At 41.0% G+C, this 23,472-nt stretch overlaps 2 protein-coding genes across 4 annotated transcripts in view; one reads left to right on the top strand and one right to left on the bottom strand.

Moving 5' to 3' along the window:
- Window positions 1-7,401, bottom strand: part of SLC45A1 (solute carrier family 45 member 1) — a 42,655-nt gene extending 35,254 nt beyond the window's left edge. For 2 of the 3 annotated variants that reach the window (XM_084300434.1, XM_084300432.1), the window contains exon 1: window positions 7,193-7,401. The gene's annotated coding sequence lies outside the window, so the exon portion shown is untranslated. Of the gene's footprint in view, window positions 1-1,151; window positions 1,200-7,192 lie in introns of all 3 variants that reach the window. The other variant, XM_084300433.1, reaches the window with a different exon arrangement.
- A 286-nt stretch (window positions 7,402-7,687) lies between these two features.
- On the top strand, window positions 7,688-17,711 carry ERRFI1 (ERBB receptor feedback inhibitor 1). The gene is made up of 4 exons (XM_084300056.1): window positions 7,688-7,867; window positions 14,224-14,419; window positions 14,535-14,611; window positions 15,141-17,711. Exons 2-4 carry the CDS (start codon window positions 14,298-14,300, stop codon window positions 16,337-16,339), a joined length of 1,398 nt encoding a protein of 465 aa, XP_084156182.1. The 5' UTR covers window positions 7,688-7,867; window positions 14,224-14,297; the 3' UTR covers window positions 16,340-17,711.
- The last annotated feature ends 5,761 nt before the right edge of the window (window positions 17,712-23,472 follow it).

The raw sequence follows: 23,472 nt of genomic DNA, 5'->3' as shown, positions 1-23,472 counted from the left end.
AGTGAGCAACCTGGGCAAGTATAAAAGTACTTGCACACATACCTCTGCACACCTACAGAGTACTGTGCACACACACCTCTGCATGTATGCATTTGTGTATGTAATGTTTATTTTCAAAGTTATAAGAAGAGGATGTAAGATAAATCATTAACCCATCAGCAGAAAAAGCTGTCTGCAAAATCCCAAAGTTCTCCATCAATATAAAGATATCACATTTTCCTGCTAGAGTGAGGGGCTACTAAAGAAACTTGGAGATGAGACCTGTTTTACTAGAAGTCATATCACAACAAAACCTTTATGAAAGCCTTACTTTGAAACTACTGCTTCCAGGAAGACCAGAAAAATGGGCAGATCACACCAGAATTAGAAAAAGCTTGTGTGCCAATTCTGAGATTGAGTCATATAACTTTGTTTCACTAACAAAAAAAAAAAAATTGACAGCAGATTTGGTTCAGCATATTTTAACAAGTTTACAGGTCATTTTTTAACTTGTCGAAACATGCCAGGCATGTGTGCGCAGCCAGGTAACTTATTTAGGTACTTTCTGAAAACAAGATGCAAAAACAAACATTTAGTACAGATGATTATCATTTATTCTTTGATTTTAGCTTCATACTGCTATCTTTGCATCACTGTATTTAATTGCACTCCACATTTCCTTCATGATTCATCATTGCATAATAAACTAGATAAGCGCTTTATGGGTGTGTTGCAGGTTTGCACAATTAACTGAGTCTATTGGACTGGAAATGACGATTTGTATTAACTGAAAAGATCATGTGGCTTACATAGTTAGTGGGTGTTGGTTGATTAGAATGGAAAGTGCCAATTATTGAAGGAGAAAATAAAGATGAACTCATTATGTTTAAGAAGTACCTATGTCTTCCTGGAAACGTTAAGGTTTATCTGGGATAGGATTCCCAGTTGCTAAATTAGAAAGAAAATTATTCTTCCTGTGTTTGTGAGCACACAGGAACAGCAAAGGAAGAAGCAGGGGAGATGAAGGGATAAGAAAACATATAATCATCCAGGAACAGGATAAGCTTCTATACTAAGGCTACCTCCACCACTGCTACTACCAATTCTCTACTCCCTGTCCAGCAAATTGGACACATCTGTCACACAAAATGCAGCAGGCTGTACTGACTCACCGGTGACGAGCTGCTCTGCCCTCAGCAGATGAAGAGACTAAGCAGAGCCTGGAAAGAAAACATTTCAAAGAAGTTGTAACTACTGAACTTGTAGTGACCCTATGGATGAGTGTAGTCGCAAGACTACAGCAATTCCTGGACTTGCCAGTACCACTGCTGGACCACAGAAGATGATGCTTATAATTTAACTAGTTTCAGTAGGGAAAAATCAAAGTTGTGCTAAAAACTCCTGTTATGTATTTGCTCTACAACATAAGATCTGTCCTATATAGGCACAGTGCATGCGTATGTACACATTAATGACAAAAATGTTTGAATGAAAAGCTATTCTCATGCCTCCATTTTTTAGATGTCCGATTTGAAATGTTTTAATGCAACCTGATTTGGAAGGAATGGCCTTAGTTTTTTCTCTACATAAAAATTATTTAAGTCACATATACATGACCCTGAGTAGAGACAGGGGACTAGAGATTCCAGCATTTAAAATTGATATTTAATATACTTATTTGGAAATAGTTATTTAATTACAAGGGCAGACATAAGTAAGGAGCTGAAATTCATAGGTTTTGCTTAATCTTTAAGTCCTGGACTGCTCAGCTTCTCAGAAAATCAGTGTTTTATTAATACGCACAAAAAATGTACTTATGGAGGTAAGCTTTAGCCTCTGGAATTACTACTGTTGGTCATAAATAGATATTGAAAATTTATGTCAGATTTTGACATGATAAAAAAAAACAGAGCCAAATCCAGTAGCACAGTCTCATTTTGATGGGGATGTCCATAGCAAAGGATCAGTAGTGCAAATACATAACACATCTCAAAATAAAACTGGACAGTGGACTGTCATGTCATCTTCCCCATGAGCTTTTTAGGCAGAATCTCAAATACAAATAAAATTAGCTTTACAGTGTTCGGGAGTCAAGTTACTGAACTATTAATTTCTACAATGATACACTTCACACTGCTTCCAAATACCATTTTTCTATATATAGTTTTTAAACTGAAATCACTGGTTCAGAATGAGAACCAGCTGATCTTTACCCCACACTTGCCTTCCTGCTCAGTCTGCTCTTACCTCCCTGGCTTACCAAAGCCAGGCCTTCTCTTACACTGCTCCACTCTCAGCTCAAGTAAAATCTCTGAAATATCCCTCCCCTGCTTTCAGAAGTTTCATAAATAGATAGATAAGGGAGCCCAAGCTTCCACAGGTTTTGTTTTTAATGGTAAGCTATCCTTCTAGGCTGACAGTTTTACTTACAGTTTATTTTGTAGAGAACACAAACCATGCCAATTAGTGACTCTCTGCACATAAACAATTTTATCAAAGGAGCTGACTGTGGTGTTGCCATTAATAAAAATGATAAAGCAAACCATGGGAAAGGCACAGAGAAAGCAAAGAACTGACTACTACCACTCTTTTCAATCTCACCCAAGTCTAGCAACCAGTTATGAAGACTTTAAAAGACCGAGCACTTCTAGACTTGCCAATACAAAATACCCAACATCTACAGGTGCTGACAACATTTACTTATTTTGAAGAGTTCCTAGTCTGTCTTGACAAACATGGGTCTGGCCACAGCAATCCATGCATCTGATGCTACACAACAACTCAGTAGGCACTTGACTTCAGCAGCATACACAGCAGTGCATGGGATCACCTGGGACTGGCTCCTTCCACTGATGCATACCTGATCTAATTCATATTCTTTATCTTGGCGACTTTGATAGAGCCTAATAAACAAACTGCTTTGTGTCAGGACCAGTTCAGAGCCCCTTGTTTCAAACACTCTGCGATGGGCAAAACAGTTGAGACCTCTTACTGCAAGGAAGAGAAATCCTTCCCTGGAAGGGGTAATAAACACACAGACAAAGACACACACACACGGGTGTTTTGCAGCTTTCAGATGCAAGCTCTCTTTGTCCATTTATCAAAGCCAACATACAAGGTAAGGTATAATAGCACAAGCTAAGCACTACAAACCACTAATCATATAGCTTCTAGTTGTTTGGAAGAACAACCACCAAAACCAATGTCTACCTGCAAAATGCTGTGTGAATACATCCTATTGTTCTCAACCCTTTTAGATTAGCTGCAAGAAAGGGATCTATGTAGTGAGAGTTCACCATGGAAGAAAAAGTACACTGGAACAGTCTAGTATATCACAGTAAGTATCAATCCTATGTCCTTCAGGAAGGATGAAAACTTTGGTCATGCTGCAGAACCTTACACTGCAAGTGGATAGATTCCAAAAACTTCCCCCAAACTATTATGATGCAAACGCTACACTCCTGTGGAAACAATACACCTAAAGGGCATAAAAACATAGTTTGAAGCAATCAGCTCACAGCAAGCCCTCTGGCTCTGTGAAGAAGCAGATACTCTGGGATTTGAGTCAGCTCCTCTGTTTCTGCTGATCCTACCAGTGTTCTGCTATGGAAGGTCTCTCAACAGTGCCCTGAAAGAATTCCATATGACATGGAACAAGCAAGCTCCAGGTATTCTACTGGAGTAGAGCTAGGATTTTTGACAACCAATTTGCATGGCTGAAAGCAAAAATGAACTCAGTCTGGGAGGTCTGTATAACAGTGTCTCTAAATCAGCAATATGCAAGTAATATTTCTCCAAAGCATTCCAATATTACAGGATGAATAGTAAAAAAAAACAGATGTGACTGTGCCCACTGCTGGGAAACACAAGTGTGAACAAACAGCTATTTTTAAATTATCAAGTTCCATTCCAGTCTAAGCTGTTACAGAATGTGTGTCAATCTTTGTCCTTTTTTGATCTCTTCCCTCATTCAGCTTATGCTTGTGTACTGAAGAAGTCTGAGCACATGATTACCCCATCCAGGCAACATGCCTTTGAAATGGCTTTTTAATTTAGACTCTCCACTCCCTGACAGACTGACTTTTGCAGTATGTCTGTATTTGCTGTCTAGACACTTGCATATGCTAACCTCTAATTTAGCCCTCCTTTACTGACCCATGAGTTTTTATTCCCTTCTGTGGGTCTTCTGGCTAAACTGGAAACGCAGCACATTCATTCTGCCCCGTACCTCCCTGGTGTAACTGCATTCATACAAATCTGACCACTCAAATAAACATATGTTCCTCATTTACAACAACAAATCCTTACATTGAAAATGTTTCGTTGCACTCTCCTAATCCTGTTCCCTTCTTTACTGACTCCAAACTCAAAGAACAGAGCAGTCCTTTCCTGGAAGAATCATAGAAACACAGGTTTGGAAAGGACCTACAAGATCATCTAGTCCAACCGTCCTCCTGTCACCAATACTACTCACTAAGCTACTACATTTTATCTCTCAGCACCTCATCCAGGTGCTTCTTGAACACTGCAAGGGGCCGTGACTCCACTACCTCCCTGGGCAGGCCAACCTGCACAGACAGGGACCTAAGCTGAATTTTGTATGCAGAATCTAATCACTGCATACCCAGTTGCATAGGCAGAACATGATGAAAATGTCTGACTGAAATATAGAAGGGAGAGCAAAATACAGATACATCCTAAGAATAGCCAAATGCTGGCTCAAATCCAAGGTCCATCTACGACAATATTGCTTTTAGCTTAGGGAAAAAGGAAAACAACAGATGATTAGGGCAGTGGGCAATGTCCTCTCGCAACAGCCTGACACAAGGCACTTTCTCTACAGCCTGAACGGATTTTTCTTTCATCAGTCTCTGCACATTTTTTTTTCCAACTCAAGCTAACACTTCCGGCATTTGCAGCATTCAGATTTAATGAAGGTACACAGATGAGAGCTCACAAAAGCCATGCCGTACTTCCACTTTAAATAGTACGTTTCCACAACAAACCACTTCCATGTGCCTGAAGCATAAAAGATTCCCTATCTGTGTCATTTTCTACAGATGACTTAAGAGGCAATTTAGCTTTATCCAATTGCTTTAAAGTCTTGTATAAGGTGAATTCATATAAAGCCTGAATAATGGGCCCTGTATAAGACAGAATTTGAGCATCAGGTGTGCACAGTTGTATATTGTTGCCATTGTAATCCAAGAGTCTGCACTGCTTATCGTATTTATTAACGTTATCTATTAACTGCTTGTAGTATTTATTAATGTTACATGTTAATGAAACTCATTGTCTCTGCCTCTTCCTCACACACCCACGTCTTTCTCTACCCCAAATTACGTGCCACAGTACACTGCATAACATCCCCCTGTACAGTAAGAAGAGCCATAAAGTTTATCTGCTTGTAATATAGGCAAGATAATTTATTTACTCACATACCAGCACGACTTTACAACTGCTGCATGATAGCCTCTGACTCGCTAAGAATTCAGTGAGACTACAAGCAGTTCTCATGCAACCTGTATGTGTTATGATTTCCTCCAGATTAACAGATGCTCCAGTTGATTTCTGTCACTTCAGGTTCATAGGTTGAAAACTTAAGTAACTAAGTTTTGTTCTCTTTATTTTGCTGACATGGTCATAATGCATGCATCACTATAGTAAGAGTAACACACAGATTCCTTAACCTCAAAATTTGTATGTAGACACACTGTCAGACCACCACAAAGCAGAAGAGAAGATAAGGACCTGAATAAAACATATGAAACGAAACTACGTAATGATCACACTAGGTTTCATTTCTGCCGGGCATATCTTGATTCTGCTTGAGGTAAAGACCGTGATTTTTAGGGAAGAGACGAGGAATATGACAACTCATTCATTTTGGAAGTCAGTAGGCTGATGTGTTGAACTTTAAACTATCATATAATAATAAAATTCATAACTTTCCATGATGGAAAGGTTTATTCACAGACCACCTTCTGCATTGCTTTTTGCTAGGTTTTCTTTTCCCAACTGACTCCTTACTAAGGGGTAGATATATCCCGCTGCATTTCACAGTAGACCATTCAGAATAAGTCTTAGACCACATCACATTGTAAGGCATCACCACTAGCTGCCACTCTGTCTAAGCATGGGACCAGGCACAACATAGTGCAGTTCCACCCTAACACAGGGTGTTTTATTTCATCAAAACCATAACCGCACTTGTCTGCTCTACTCTTTTCTTTGGATGGCTTCCACCCCTCTTTGTCCTTTGCTTTCTCGCATCTGCTTACACATCTAGACAGCTTTAGAGGACCTCTCTTCATTATTTCTCGCATCTAAGGGAAAGGGAAAAAAAGAAGAAGAAAAATCTCTTCAAGTTCTTATCCTTCTGCACATCGCCTTCATTGGTACAACAAGACAACAGTTGTTATAATGCAAATATACAGTAGGATACCTTACTGTCCCTAAAAACAAAGGCAGATAAGGGATTTTCAACTGCAGACGTGCTCCAACATAGTGCAGCATTGAAAAGGAAAACCAAAACTCAGCTGTGAAATTAAATCAAGCATTTTTCCTCCTTGGTCACATGTATTCCAGTTCAAGGAATATAGCACGTGCATTTTCTTAAACTATCGTTAGTAGTTCTCAGTGCTAGGAATTCTAGAGACCATCGCTGACATTTCTTTCATCACCAAAGCAATGACTGCACCGTAAAGCAAAACTGATTTTAAAATAATTATAATTTTAAAAAATCTGTATAGCTTTATATTTGTATTTATATATTTATATTTTATATAGGTTTATAAATTTATATTTATATTTGCAGAACACCTTCCGCTGAGAATCCTACTGCTCTAGCCGCTACAGTTTATCACCACAAACGCTAACTCTGGACACAAAACACACTGTCAAGTCTGTGCTAATTCACATATAATTAGTCAAGATCCCTAATTAATCGTTGCACATAAATATTAACTGATCTCAGGACAAAGTCCTGGAAAGCGAATGTTCGCAGCAGCAACTCCTACGAAAGCGAAAAAAGTTCCGTTCGCCTGCTGTTAAATTTGGGGATGACGAAGGTTAAATCCCTGTGACCGCAAAGAATCTGAACGCCAAACGAGCCGAGGGGAGCACGAGCTGCTCCTCAAAGGCAGCGTTACCACACAGCGAGCGGGACGCACGGCCGGCAGAGAGCCGGGACCCTTCCCGGAACGTTCCTCACCGGCGGGCACGGACGGGTAACGCAGCACCTCAGCGGCTGTCCCGGCTTCCGCAGCTCGCTTCGTGTCGGGAGGACGGCAGCGAGCACCCGCTGGCGGCGGACGGCTTCTCCGGGCAGGGCCGAGAAGGGCCGGGCGCTGCCTCACGGCGCGGCGGGCCCGGAGCTGAGGCAGCGGCACCGGGCGCGAGCCCCGCGCTGCCGCCGCCCCCCCCCCCCCCACGAGGCGCCGCTCCTCCTCCTCCTCCTCCTCCTCCTTCTCCCTCCTCCCTCCTCCCTCCGGCGGAAGCTCCCGGCCGGCCTCGCGCTCCGCTCGCCCCCGCCCAGCCAACGCCGCTTCCGCTGCGCCCGGGGGCGGCCCGCCCGCAGGTTTGGGTACCGGGGGGGACCCCACAGCGGCGGCGCTGCCCGGTGTCGCCGTGTCCCCCCCCCCTCCCGTTAAGGCTCTTCCGCGGCCATCGCCCCTTTAAGACTTTTCCTGACGTGCCCGCGGCAGGCGGAGGGGGGGAGTGGGCGTGGCGTGGCGTGGGCGGGGCTCCCCGCCGGCCCCGCCTCCCGCTATAAAAGCGCTCGTCCGCGCGCGCCGCGGCAGTGATCGGGCGCTGTGGCGGCTCGGCGCATGCGTGTGTGGCGCCGCCGGCCGCGCGAGGACATGCGGAGCTGCGTGAGGCGCCCGGGGTGAGTGCTACCCCCCCACATCCCCCCACAGCACCTCAGTCTCGCCCCGCGCCGGGCGAGAGCGGTTGCGGGGCACCCCCGCTGCCGGCTCTGGCCGAGGCCGCTCCCGCCGCCGCCGCCGCCGGGCACCCGGAGCCGCCCCGCGGGGCTCGGCCGCGGCCCGGGACCGCGTCGGGCCCCTCCGGTGGGGAGAGGCCGGGCAGGGCGGCCCCCTCACGGGACGCCGAGGCTCGCTTGGGCCTCGGCGGCGGAGCCGGCCTGGAGGCTGGCGCGGAGCCGCGGTCCCGGCGCGGCTCGGCCCACGCCATCGGGCGCGGAGCGAGGCCGCGGGGCGGCTCCGGGTGCCCGGCGGCGGCGGTGGCGGCGCTTCCCTGCCGCCCCCCTGGCAGCGGGGGCAGCGCCGGGGGCTCGGCGGGGAGGCGCCGTCACGGGGAGCGGCGGCGTTGAGGAGGGCTGCGGGGTGGGACCGGCGGTGGCCGTGCTCGCGTGCCTGGAAGCCAACGCGGCGTGCCGCGCGTTTTCCTCAGGAGTTTTCCTCGGTATCGGGTTCCTCTCTGCGACTTTCGGGCAAAAACAAGGGGTCGCGGTGTGGGCTGTTTGCGCTCTTAATTTAGGATGGCTTGATTTAGCCGTCCTAAACGTTTCTCGGCGGTTTAGCACCCTGGGTTTTCAAAAATAGCTCCTCTCGGTGGTGTTTAAATCCGGAGACATCGCTGTGCTCCTAAAGCATTTAGTGTATCTCTGAAGCGTGTGTGCGCTCTGTGAACGCGCACCGTGGTGGTTACACAGCGTGAGCAGTCCAGAGGGACTCTGACACTTCAGTGATCTTGTGCCACCAGTGAACTGACTAAGAACCATGTGCAGCATTGCTGAAGCAGTAAGCTAAATCTCCTCATGCTTCATCTAAGGATAACAATGCTTAATTCAGTATTGATAAACTGGATGGTAAAGGCTCTGGTGACAAGGTGTGTTTGGTCAGTTTGGGGATTCTTGGGTCTTTGGATGCCAGGTGAACAATGTGTCTGCATCACAAACGCATTTGAAGTTTTTACTACTTGTCAATGAAGTTGATGCAGAGGAAACAAAACTGCTCTATTCACCCACATTACTTTACACTTAGACTTAGTTTTCTTTCCTTACCAATTTTCTGATATGGGCCATTTTGTTTATTAAGTAAAAGACAATTTTTTGAGGGGGCTTACTGGTAAAGCCCTTTGTCATCCTCTGCAATATAGGAATTATTTCAGAGGAGAACAGTTCCGCTTCTCTGTAATGAAAAACAGAATTAAAACTTATCACAGCAAGTCTAATGCCATGGTTATGACTGAGTCAGCTAAAAAGGAATTTTTATTTCCTGAATGTAAGCTGGCTATATTCACATTAAAATTTTCAAGAGGATGAAGTACCATACCTTAAACATGCATCTGAAATTTGACAAGCAGAGGCAAGGCAGTTGTCTTACTATTTAATTATTAGTTTTCTGTTGGCAATTTACAGGTTCCTCCCAGTTGCTGTGTAGGACCATGAAATGGTAGCCCAGATTTTAAATAAACTTAACTCCTTGATGAACTGCAGTTCTTGAAGTATATTCTAAAATAGATGACTGTTACAATCTCAATATGTGGTCTGTGCAATTGATTAGTCTCTAAACTTATGCCCATCATCTTCTGGGGTATATCTGTAGAATTTATTTTATTTGCAACCTCATGTGATTTGAGCAGCACTTTTATCTGTCTGCACTAGGTGGTCGTGTTAAATGCTCTACAGCAGAATGGGCCATTTGTGGTTGAGAGAATGTATAGTAAAAACTCTCAAAGTTACAAGTATGCCTCATTTGTATAATAACCCTAAAGAATAAAGTTCCTCTAATGGAACGTCTTTGGGGACCTATATTTATTTTTATTATTTCTGGGACACAGTTTACTTTGTGAAATTGCACAGTGGAGCTTAGATGCCTAGTAAATAAGATCAAGGCATTAAATGAATAGATTTAGAACAACCTTCTTGTAAGTTCATTCTTGCTAGGTGTCAGTCACAGAGCATTTATCTGGTTTCAAAGACAAAAGCACTTAAGGGTTGATATGACCACTAGAGAACAAAGGGTTTATTGTTATGGGGGTTCCTTGTTTGTTTGGGGGTTGTGTTTTGTTGTTGTTTTGTTAGTTTTGGGTTTTGGTGGTGACTTCCACACCTCCCCCCCCCCTTGTTTTGTTTGTTTTTAGGTATATGGAACTCCAGAAAGCATAGAAAGGTAATTCAGGCTTTTAAATATCCATTTGGAAGTCTGAATACTTAAATATTAAAAGGGGACTCTATTTCAGGTACTTACGTTAAACAGAAAGTCAAAGGAAAAAAAAAAAGGAAATTACATCACATTGACAAATAAGGAACAGCGAGCTAGAGTGGATGACTTGTAGTGCAAAAATGTGCCCCTCCTCCTGTGAATTGCTTCTGAGATTTGTTAAAGATATGTGGTGGCAAGGTGAACAAAAATAGGTTGTAGATTTAAGGTAGCTATATTTCTTTCCTCTCCCAAAAGTGGTAAGTAGGTCTTTTCCCCATCCCTCCTTTCCAAGAAGTATATAAGCTGCTTGTTAGGATTGTTGCCTTCATAAAATTTGTCCAAAATTTGTACAGGTATTCAGAAATGCTTCATAGCAAATTGCCTCCGTATCCATTAAGTGAAACATTCTGGGACTTGTTCAGTCTATTGTGCAAACCAGAATTTGGTTTATTATGAAACTGGCTTGCCTCAAATACTTGGTAGTGTTGGAGTGTTGAGCAGGAAACGGTAACAAAAGTCTGTGATCAGCCATAGGTCATGAACAAAGATATATGCAATTGCTTCTTAGTATCTAAATAGAGGAATACTTGTGGTATAGCAACAGTAATTAGTGAAACAAATCAGTATGAAAATTGTATTGAGGATGCTTTATGTAACTCAGTTTCAGCATTTCTTCTCAAGATTTTCCTGATATATCCACATATCCATTCCTCGCTGTATAAATACCCTACTGTTAACAGGTACATTTGACAATTTTCAGTTTAAACATATCCTTTAGGGTAACTAATATTGATAAACGTGAGCACACGTGAATGATTAAAAATTCTCCCTTTTGCCTTACAGTGGATAGTGTTGAATTTCCTAAAGTACTCTCAAACCTTTGAGTTGCCCTGGCTTGTATTAACACTGTAGTGATTGCTAGCTGTAATTGTATTTTGAACTAACCAAGTTTCTTTTGAATAACACAAACTATAACACCTTCAGAAACACTCGAAGTGCTCAATCAGTGCACTCAAAGCACTCGATCTCTCTCTCTCTAATGCATAATCTATGCATAACTAGGCCAGACAAGCAGAGTAACTGGAAACCCACTTTGAGGAACATAAATTGTGCAAATGAGTAGCAAACAAGCATGAGAGATACAGAATGCTTCATTATTGCTTAGTGTCCATTTTCTTTTGCAAATTTAGGTTGATTTTATTTATGGTAAATTTAGATCCTTAAATCTTTAAGGAGGCAATATTGGACCAACACTTAAAAGTTACAGTGGAAACTGTTGCTGTTTATATTTTCTTGACTAACTTGTGTATTTTTTTAAAACCAATTGCTAGAAATTATGTACCGCTCTTCTTTAGAAAGAAGACTGTATAAAATGTAGAGATTGCACTTTTCAATTAGATAACCATATGGGTCCCTCTTAAGATACTGTTTGTTTAAACAAGCTTGTTTGTTTAAACACGTTTTAGAATGTAAGCACCAGCTCTCCAGACTCTGGACTGAAAAAGTGTAAGTAGGTGATTTGGTGAAGGAGCACATACATACCTTACCTTTTGAAGCATGGAGGACCATTTCTTAACTCAGTCCATTCAGAGCTTTTCATTGAAATGTGACAAGTCACTTGTGAGTTCAAAAAGATGTTATTGGTAGAAGCAGGCAAGTTTTATGGCTGCAAAACATGTTTGTGTTTTATTTTAAAAAATAGTGAATTGAAATAAGTGAAAATTACTTTCTACTGGAGTATGTAAATATTTAAGTCCATTTCAGAAGTTGTGCTTAGCATGCCAGAGGGATTTCAGAGAAGCAATTGTGCAACTATCAGTCTTGAGAGCTGAGATTTAGACAGCATTTAGAAAGCTGACACAGTAATTACTAGCAGGAGTTTTGGCATGGGATCTGATGGAGGTTGGGCCTCTTAACAAGCCCTGCAAGGGTTGTATGTTATCATAGCAAGTGCATTACATGTGCTCTCAAACTATAGCAATGCCACCCCCTTTCCTGTCTCAATTTTTTTTGGTATCATAATCAATGTCTCTCTCATGGTCTTGTCAGATCTTGCATGCTCACTGAGGTGGAGTACTGTCATTTGCTGACTAATCAGTGATTTAAACTTGTAACTTACATCTGATTTCAAAAAAAATAAATAAATTAGAGGTGCGAACTCCTTCATAGATTTTATTCTTAAGTTCACTAATTCATTCTTCTATGTTTAATTTGCAGATTCATTACTAATAGTCTAGGATCTGTGAGGCGTGAAAAATCATTACTCTATAGCATAAGCTGATATCATAGGTGTCTTATTTGTGAGTTGTGTTAGTTACTTGTTAGAAATGGTGCTATATTTGTACGGTGCTTCTTAAGAAATCCTTTTAATCAAAAACACTTGAGTCTTCTCTTCCACCACAGAAATTGTTTCTGTTTGCATTTACAGAACTAGAAGGAAGATTCTGTTGTTAGAAAGCTATTGAAGATTTTCTGAACTCATTTGCTAATCATAACTATGTCATTACTTCATAGGACTGCATGTTTATATTTAATTTTACTTTGAAAATCTGTAGTTCACATTACTGAAAAGAGTCCAACTGGACTGTGTAATGCAAAAATTAACTGGCTTAAGCTAGCTTTTAAGGAGATTATCTACAAAGGAAAAACATACTCTTCGCTAAAATCAGAAGGACAGCAGTAGATGTGACCGAGACTCTAACACTGTGTAGTCCAAACACTGGTTGGGCCCTTGTTCACTTCCAGTAAAGACAATAGCCTCCTGTCTAGAGTTCTTGTAAAGTTGTTGTTTGGAATATTTTGGTAGCAGCTAGTAAATAAATACTTCTGTTGACACAAGTGTTGTCACTGACAGTCATGATTAACAGAACATTTGGAAAAGGCTGACAGAGTTCATATTGTAAATAAGCTATTACTTATTTCTGTACCCCGTTTTCTTGTGGTACCTTACTGTGAAGGGGTTTTCTTGATATGCTTAGTCCACTGATATAGCTGGCTCTCAACTGTTGGTTGAGACTTTTCTTAAAGTGGAATTTTTTCTTCAGGGAAAAAAAAAAGTATTTTAATAAACTGGTCATATTCTTGAGAAAGGGGTAAATTAAACTTTTTTTTTTTCCCAGCCATAACACCATATTGTATCTGCTGAATTTAGGATATTTGTGTAGTTGAAGAGCAGACCCAGAGAACATCCTTGCTTAGACAAGGACTAACCTTCTGCTTTTGGAATTGTTGACTAGTTTTATGCTGTTTCTTTTCCTGTGATAATACATTCTCAGTTTCCTAAACAAAATCCTGTGAGTCAACTTGTTCCTTAGACTATGATTTCTTACTGAATTTAAGGCAATTTCCGATATACTTTTTTCCTATTGTAAACATGCCAGACAAAGCATTGTTCACACATTTGAAGTAAATCTGAACACAGCAGGATGGTTTAAATGGAGGTTATTTCAAGTCACCAGATTTCTGACTTGTTTGAAATAAGTAGCTAGAAGACTCGAGCATATTTTAAAGTATCTTGATGCTTAAAATTGTTTACAATCGTGACTGCTCTATATAAAAAGTTCTGGAATTCTGACCAAAATAGTAATTCTGTTTATTGGAGCTGTTATTTGAGAAAAGTCCATTTGTTACTCCACTTATGGTAGCACTTAAAAACATGTTAGGCTATTATGTGTTGGCTACAATGGAATCCATGAACTCATTAGCAAAAAGACATAACTATAGATAGATGTCTACTAGTAAGTTAAATTGTTCTGGTAAGCTAAATTTGTTTGAGTATCTGGCAGTTTATATATATGAGCTGAAGCTGTTGATGCACAGTTCTGATATATCAGTAGCTTTATTTGAACATTTGTCTTGTTTCTATACGGTTTAATTCCATTTAAGAGAACTTATCTTTTGTTCTTCAGTTTTACAGTCAGAGACAAAGTAAGAAATTTTGTAAAGTTTTCCTTCTGGCATGTATGAGGACAGAAAACGTGTTACAGAGCTATTTAATTCCTTCAGGTTCTGAAGTTTCAGATAGGAGGTCAACTCATGTTTGCATTACTGATAATTGTCTTTTTTTTTTCAGGGAATGCAAATTGCAGCAAGTCTGTCACCCACTGAATTTCTAGGGTTGGGAGACTGATCACAGAGCAGTACACAATGTCAGCTGCAGGAGTTGCTGCTCAGGAGATGAGAGTCCCATTAAAAAATGGATTTCTTCATGCTAGTCAAGGTGTGGGGAGTCTGAAAACCTGCTGGGGTAGTCACAGTGGATTTGAGAAGTGAGTGTAAAATTTGACCTATAGTATTTCACATATATGAAAATAAGTATTGAGAATATTGTACCAGTACTGATCTGTGGCTTGTTTACAGTGAACACATTTTATTTTTTTTTAGTACTTTTTTTAATGTGGACCCTATAGCAGTGGCATATAACTTGAATCCATCAGCAGAGCAACATTTACCATCAATTGGTAAGTATAAAGTCTAACATATATCTTTAGGTTGTGTAATGGATGTGTCTTGGGGGGAAAAAAATCTTCAAGTCTTCAGTAAGATAAGTGCTTTCTGATTTTGGATATAAGGCTGCCCTCTGGCGAGGGAATGCAGACATTTCAAGAAAATACTACTTAAAAACAGTAAAAAAAAAAAAAAATGATGTGAGCAAAAAAACACACACCACACTTTTCCTTGTATTTACAAGCCTCTGAGTTACTTGATTTGGTATGTCTGTTAGAATCTTCATAGCTACAGCTCTGTTCTAATGTTTATGTGTGAGGTTTCTTGAACTACCTCATTTAACTGGAGCACTGGCCTAAAACAAGAAGGTAATCAGCTGCTGTCCTAATTAAGCACATAACTAAAAGATACTTAAGGCTTGCTACTGGCATTATTAAGTAGGCACTACTTCTTGCGTTACAGGAAATAGTTAAATATGCAGTGGGAAAGTCACATGGTAAAGTATTACTTAGAAAAGTTTCTAAGACTTTCTCACCTTTTTAGGGCACTCTTCCAACCACGTTTCGACAAGCGACCACAGCTTTGCTGAAAGTTGTATCCAGGTCCCATCTCAGAAATCTAGTCCAGCTCCTGTAAGTCCCAAAAATGAACAGCCAATTTCAAGATGTGAAGACTATCTTGTTCCTGGCTTTAGTAAACTGTCATTAGCCGTAGGCTATGTTTCTGAAGAAACACCTCCTCACATGCCAACAAAAAATGGGCCAATTCAGTTTCTGTGTGCATCTTCCAATGACCGTAGCTCCAGGCCACTACCCCCTCTGCCTATTTCGGAGGATCTTACTTCAGATGAGGTTGACAGAGAAGTGGAATTCCTGACTAGCTCAGATACTGACTTTTTGTTAGAAGATTATGAACTTCCTCCTTTTAAATCCAGTGCTCCGAGCCGGCGGAGCTTTAGGGGTTGTGGACAAATCAACTATGCATATTTTGATGCTCCAGCAGGACCAAAAACAGAAGATACCAACCCCACACAAAGCCTAAATGGATACACGTCCAGTATTTATCCTCCCCCACAGCAGCTGCATCGACGTTTGCGAAGGTCTCATTCAGGCCCAGCTGGCTCTCTTAATAAACCAGTAGTGAGACTATCTGGATACTTAAACAGGTCTTCTCCAAACTCCGATGAAGATAAACCAGAGATTCCACCGAGGGTTCCCATACCTCCAAGAGCTCTCAAACCAGATTACAGAAGGTGGTCAGCAGAAGTTGCTTCTAGTGCATACAGTGATGAAGATAGGCCTCCCAAAGTGCCCCCTAGAGAACCTTTGTCATGCAGTAATTCCCGTACACCAAGTCCTAAGAGCCTGCCATCATACCTCAACGGGGTTATGCCCCCCACCCAGAGTTTTGCACCTGATCCTAAATATGTCAGCACCAAAGCTCTGCAAAGACAAAATAGTGAAGGATCTTCCAACAAGGTCCCTTGCATTCTTCCAATTATTGAAAATGGTAAGAAGGCCAGTTCAACACACTACTACCTGCTGCCTGAAAGGCCTCCATATCTGGACAAGTACGAGAAGTTCTTCAGAGAAGCAGAAGAAACTAGCTCTAACATGGAGATGCAGTCCTGGTCTGGTGACTGTGTAGCTACTTCATCCGCAACAAAACTGGACTCAAAACCTAGAGTGGACATAACTGGTCATCTCAAACGAAAACATCTGTCTTACGTGGTTTCTCCATAGTCCCTGGGAGTACAACACAGTTGAGCTGTTGAGGATGGAGAAAAATTGTATCACGTTACAAAGTTCTTAAGGTTTTCAAATAATGAAGTAGGACAAGTTTATCCTCTGAGAACTAAATAGTGGATGGTAAAGTCCTCTTATACTGCATATCTCTGATATGTTTCTTAAGACTGTTTTTTGTCTTGGTACATAGAGCTGAAACCTTACAAAGATTCCATAGAAACGTATGGAGAGATAGTCACAGTTGGCCAGTTATATGCTACCCTAGATTAACGTATTTGGTAGTCACGTTATAAAAAAAAAAAAAATCTAGCTTTGCTTATGAGTTAGTTATAAAGCTGACAACAGAACAGATAATGCAGTACATTTGTTGTATCAGGCATTTCCAAAACTTTTTTTTTAACCCAGTAACTGCTGAGAACAGATTCTATTCTCTTTCACTATGATATTCCAACCTGGTAAGAAGGTAACTGCAAGATCAGTTATCCACTTCAAGACTTGCTAAGAATAACTAAAATGTTCTTAGAATGATGAATCCATTTTACAAGCTAATTGGATACTAATAGACTTTTACAGTGAAGCAGCTTGGAACTGAGTTAGGCTTTGTGGATTCTTTCGGTTGCTAGAGGCACTTGGCTCAATTTTGCAGGTTTTCCTAGGAGAGACATGGACCAGCTATTGCTAAGCCTCTGCTGCTGCTCTTTTCCTGCTTGATCCTAGAAAGATGTGAAAGTCATAAAAGTGACGGAGGATATGAGCAGCTATATGACTGCTAGTAGGTAGATAACAACAACTACATGCTCATCTAGAGTCTGAAATTCTGAGTATACAAAAAACAAACAACACAAGCTGGTCTTGTGTTTTGGTTTCTGTTCAGTATTTTAGGGGAGGAGGAGGGTGTGAGGGGAAAAAAAAACATGATTCCATTTATGAACAGTGTCAGTCCTATCTCTGCTTCAGACACTGCTTCTTGCTGTTTAATTTTTCCTCATTCTGCCTCAGTGTTCCAATAAAGTTAATTGAAGTACCACATTTGTTAGCAGTTTCTTGTGCTCGTTTTGATTACATTTATCCTCTTACAGATAAGCACAAAAGAAAGGGTGCTCTTTAACAGAGGTACATGAAAATGAATATGTTCCTCCTAACACAAATAAACAAGCTGTTTACAATTTAAACTGCTGAATGAGATGTTTGAGCTATTTTAAAGCTTACTTTTTGTTTTAGTACAGACTAAATGAAGGTGAAATACATGCTATAGAAATGCACTGATATTTCTGCATCATGTACAGTATTGAATAAAGAAGAATTCACTTTGTATTTTGAATATTGTCATGTCTTGAATTTAATAAAGTTATAATATACTTATTTATGATACATTTTGGTTTTTGTTTCATTGAATATTGTATGCAGTTAATCATTTGAGCTTTGCATTTACTGGGAAATTCAAAGAGGAAAATGTTAAATATGCAACACATGTTGAACAGCTTGCATTTAGGATTGATGTGGAAGTGTTCAATAACTCATGTTGCACAAATTAATTTTAATTCCTCCTTACTACCTGACAGCTTGGTGTGTATAGTCTGCTGGTAATAAAACATCTTGTAAGATTAAGTTATATGGCCTATCAGGATTAATAGCCTTTGTTACTTCTGAAGTCACCCATACCATGTTAGGTACAGTCTTACAGAAAAGAGGACAGTAGTGTCCCTGACTTCAATTTTTCAACTGTTAAAAAAGGACCTAAATTGTGTGCTTGAGGGTGGAGTTCCTAACTCTGAATATGACAAAAAGCTCAAGTATAACATTTGCTTTGTTTTTCACATTAAGCAAAAAAAATTACTAATATTCATCACAAAATACATGTATTGAACTGTAGTACCTGACCCATGGATAAGATTACTGAAAATTTGAAGAGGCATCATGTTTTTTTTGATGTCTTAGTTGTGTGTGCAGGTAAATGCTTGCCTTGATCTGGCAGTCACAGTCATTTCTGTGAATGAGGTTATTTCAGAATAAAGCAGGTTATTACCATCCTTGGAATTATACTTGATGAAAAAATGTCAGGTGTAATTTTTCAGTAATGCCTAATTACTTCGGTGTTTTTTTTTTTACTGTTATACTTAAAAGTGCTTAAAAACCTGTGCCATAACACTGGTAAGAACCCACACAAAGATTGGCCTCCACAACATAAACAAGTTATCTAATCTTATGCAAGGCTGTTGACAATATTATTTGTCCTACAAAAAGCTGTTTCCCATCTGTATTTTTCTTAGGTGGAAAATGAAATTAATACTTGCAACCTTCCCTGTAAATCTGAGCAGTTTTAACCCTAATCCACAGTATAAGAAGGACATAAAACTAATAGGATGTGTCTAAAGGAGGGCTATGAAAATGTTGAAGGGTCTAGGAAGGAAGACGTACAAGTAGCAGGTTCAGGTTGGATATTAGGAAAAGTTTCTTCACTGAGAAGGCAGTCAGGCACTGAACAAGCTCCACAGTTGAGCAGTCAAGCGAGCCTGCTTTTCTCCCTTAACTTGAGATTCTTGAAAGCCACAAGTCTCAGTTCAGCCCTTAATAACTCTTACTCTCAAGTTAGTAGCAAACCCGCTCTTGCATGGGACAAAGCATCCACATCCAGCTATCCCACAGTAAATGTCTTCCTTGCTTTCATTTAGATTGTTTTGACTTGAGTGTTCAGGAAAGAGCCACGTTCCTCATGGGCTAAGTGCCTAGTGTACACAGAGAAATTAAACCTTGACATCTTGACAGGGAGGCCAGCCCAGGCATTCTGTGCTACTGGATGTATAAAAGCTCTATTTGGATGAAGTAAAACTGTAAGTTTGAGCCATCCAGTAACTCATAATATGTCACATTGACCTGCTATTGCTTAGTATTTGCACAATACAAGCCAAAGACTAACAGCTGAACACATCTTCAGTTTAAAATGGTGCATTTGTTACAATTTCCCCATCTGATTTAGGAGCATGCTGATAGAAAAATTCCGTAATAGTTTAAAATTACTTATCATTGGCATTGCTGTTCCTAGTTTTCCATTCATTTCTGAACTGCAATAGGCACAGTTACTACTGTACAAATACCACAAAAAGAGCTGTCATTGAAATTGCATTTCCTTCTGCTGCAGCCTTGGTTTTGTTTTTAAAAGTCTGAATGATGTGGTAGGTTTGAAATGTTAAAGGAAAGTATCCTGATAGTCCAGGACAAAGTCACCAATTTTGCAAGGGCAGTTATTACAGTAGGGAGTAGCTGCTGATGGTGTCCAAACTGATAGTATATCAGCTTAATCGTGGGATTCAGGATTAAGATGATGCCCACACCAGTCTTGGTGCAATTCCTACTCATCAAAATCATTACTATAGACTATGGTCCCTATGAACACTTCTAATAGCTGTAGAAAATGTGTGTTTCTACAACTGCCCATTCCCCACCCCAACCCCCTTGTCCAGCCTAATGTTTTATTTTCTTGATAACTTGTTTTCCTAACCTGTTTCTATTCATTTAAAACATAAAACATATGGTAAAGATTCTGTTTCTCATACTTCCTGAGCAATGAAAATCTAGCACACAAAATTTAATTATACTTATTAATATTTGCTAAATACCACTGCAGAGATTTCTGGCTGCTGAGTTTGTGATTAGTATTTGTATAAACTGAAAGAGGCGTTATCCCCACCCATCCTGCATTGTAATTCAGGCCTTGCATAATCCCCGCCCAAATGCCTATTTTCAACCACACAGCTCATTACTTTTTCTGAATCACATATGGAAGCCACACCTGTGATTGCTCATAGACTGTTGCTCTACTATTTATATATTGGTGTGCACCTTGATCCTAGTTGTGGTTAATTTTGGAAAAGGTGTTTTATATTCCGTATTTTAAGTGGTGTGCCACTGAAACATGGTAATTATTACTGCTATTCATTTCCTTACAAAGTGATTCAGAAGAAGAGTAGCTTCTCTGTTTAAAACCTGCAGCTTCTTTCTCAAGGTCACCCACCTTTATGACTGAATCCACAGTGAAGAGTGCAAATATACTGACATGAAATGTCAGAGAAAAAAAAAAAAAAACATGCCAAATTACCCCACCATCACCACCCTGAATCTACTCAAGGGTGCTAAGTGTTTTATCATGATGCCTGAAAACTTTGAGGCCCTCAATGCACAAAGTCTCTGAATCAAGCATAGGATACATGATCCTGACCCCAAAGAATGATCTGTCCACCATCCACCCTGGTGACAGAGATGTGTATTCCTGTTACCTAAATAATTTATTTTGCCTTTAAAAATGCTCATTATTCTCACAGCAACTTGAAGGGCAGGGTCAGCATTACCAAGTACCTTTCTGGAAAGCAACAGGAACGTATGACCAACCCTCCATATATAGCAGTCTTCAGGCCTAAAGTTCTCAGGGAAATTATACATTTCAGAGAAGTCCCCGCTAAAAGACCACTTCATTTCATGCCACATTGTGTCCAGCTGTTGCATGGCAAGACAGCAGGTGGACCTTTGGGAGGATATGTGTTGTCCTCTACTGGCTGTTGAGCAAGGTCCAGAGGAAACCCAAGACACGTACTAGGTTGCACCTGGTGACTTCCTTTGTCATCTATCATTGACAAGTTATTCAAGAAGCTTTCCTGCATCCTGGCTGCACACCCCTGCACTTAGAGCTCAAGCAATTTTGAATTGGCATTGTATTATTATGATGCAGACTCTACATCACTTTAGCGCACCAATACGCACGTGGCAATGCAGAGGCTTCTAACAACTCAGGGCGGAGCTGAGAATACACGTGCACACCCTGACAGATACTGTGGCTCATTAGATTAAAAATAGCCTGAACTGCTTTTGCTTAGGGACAGGGGAATGTCTTCTCATAGAGTCTTGTCTCATCATGTTTTAAGATTAAAAATAATAATAATTAAAAAAATGGAGTGGTCATTTCATTAAAAGCCACAGGGACAGACAGCCCTGTCTAAGATACGCGCTTTTAAAAACGGATGGCAGTGAAGTGAGTGATAGGTGAGTTCCTGCCTTTTACATAGGCTGATGGAGGACTGACATGGGGCTCTAAAACTGAGGAGCTAGCCTGAAGCAAGGATGAGCTGTTTAGCACCTAGCTTCAGGTTCAATGACTTAATGCTAGAGTTTTGGTAAAGACTGAGTCTAAACATCCATGTTTCTTTGGGGTGAGGAGACAGATGCAGTTTTCTCCTATAGTTTTTTTTAGTCATATGATGCCCTGTGCTGGATGTACCCCATCGCTCCCCAGTCAACCGGAGGACCAGACTGCCTCTTCAGGGAGATAGACAGCAATGCAATCATAGATTTAGATAACACTACAAGGCACACAGAAGTAAGCTCAAGATTGCTCAGTCTCTCAAGCTGCTGGTCAAGGGTGTTCTGGACCTACTACCTCTCTCAGGTCATACTTCTTCTGTCATCTGAGCCTAATTGGACAAACTTGATCAAATTTAATCAAAATCAGTCTCCCTGATAAGGCAGGATGCTACTGCATGCCTGGAGCAGTAAAATAAGTAAAGCTGCTGTTTTATAAGCAGTCCAGTTTACAATTTAATGCCGGAGCTTTACACTGGGAAATTCAGTGCAACATAACTGACGTTCTAAAGCAACACGACAAGATGCAGGCAGTCCTGGATCTTGGCTACAGCCCTGCATTCAGAAAAGCCGATATTCCCTCTAAAACTGTTGCGCGCAAAAAAAACCACAAGCGGCCACGACCCTTCCACTGAAACCTAGAGGCCAAGGCCTGCCTCCTGGTTGCAGACACACACACTCGAGGAAATCCCTGCTCGGCTCCCGCTGCCAACGGCACCTCCCCAGCGCGTTAAAGCCACGGGGGTGCCGCGGGCCGGGGCCCCCCAAGCCCCGCACGGGGGCGCGATAACGCTGCCAGCGGGGCCCGGAGCGGGCGTTCAGGCTTCCCATAAGGCGCCCCCTGCCGCTACGTTTTTCTTTATTATTTTAAGGTTTTCAATGCTCTGTAGTCCCCAGTGAAGAAAAAAAAAAAAAAAAAACACGCAACACCAACCCTTTTCTCCTCCCATCCCCGTTGGATCTCCCCTGTCCGTGGTGTGTAGGTTCCCATCCTCCAACTGTCCTTGGACACCTCGCATTTTTGCCCCAAGAGATTTATTTGAAAGCTAATAGCAAAGCTCGTAGAGGATCTCAGAATTGCATTATTCCTAGTTTCCTTCTTGAGCAGCAGTGTTTTCTACTCCTACTCTCGCTGAACTCACATCTCCAGGATTACTTACTTCATTGCTCACTTTTTTTTTTGATGACTCCTGTGCTATGTTTACAACCCCTTGGTTGTAAACCAACTTAAAATCGTTCCTGATTTTTAGGTGCTCTGTCACCCTCACAATAAAGAAGTGCCCTCATACCTTCAGATGGAACTTCCTGTGCTTCAGTTTGTGCCCACTCTTGTCCTGTCACCACTGGGCACAAAAATAAAATATTAAATGCTTGGTAATAAAATATTTCTGGAAGCCTAAATGCAATACAAGCATGGAAATATTTTCCTTCTACTGCTATAAAGTACAATCCAGAAATGCACAGCTTTTCCTGTATTCTGAATCATGCCCATTTACAAAACAAATGGTTATTCCAGGTTCCAGAACAATCTCTCCGTAATTCGGTTTACATTTGCATGGCAATACCAGTTAGACATGTAGATGTAATAAACAAGCCTGTCCAGTCTTAAACAGATTGCAATTTTTGCTTATTTTGAGCGTATTTCAAAGCTAGAGACATATGAAAGCTTTTCTGAACAAACTGGAGGAAGAGCATATAGCTAAAGGAGTTCTCCCAGTAAATACTAACACTATAGCGACACTGCCTAATTCTAAGCATGCAAAAGTACCTATGTATTCCATTATCAAAATGCAGTAAACGAGAAGCAACTTGTACTTGTTTTCCCTTAAAATTACCAATCATAAAGGAACCGATGCAGTCATTTTCTGAAGTTCAGACTACACTTCAGATGTATGCAGAACCGAGTCTCTAGATGCTGTGGTAAATTCAGAGTTCACTGAGGTGCCATTAAGCATTATTGCTGTCAGTCAGAATATAGTTACTTAGTACAAGAAAGGTAA

The sequence above is a fragment of the Netta rufina genome (genome assembly GCF_964035555.1).
Source record: "Netta rufina genome assembly, chromosome: 22".
NCBI lineage: Eukaryota > Metazoa > Chordata > Aves > Anseriformes > Anatidae > Netta > Netta rufina.
This window is presented reverse-complemented; position numbering and strand designations above follow the sequence as displayed.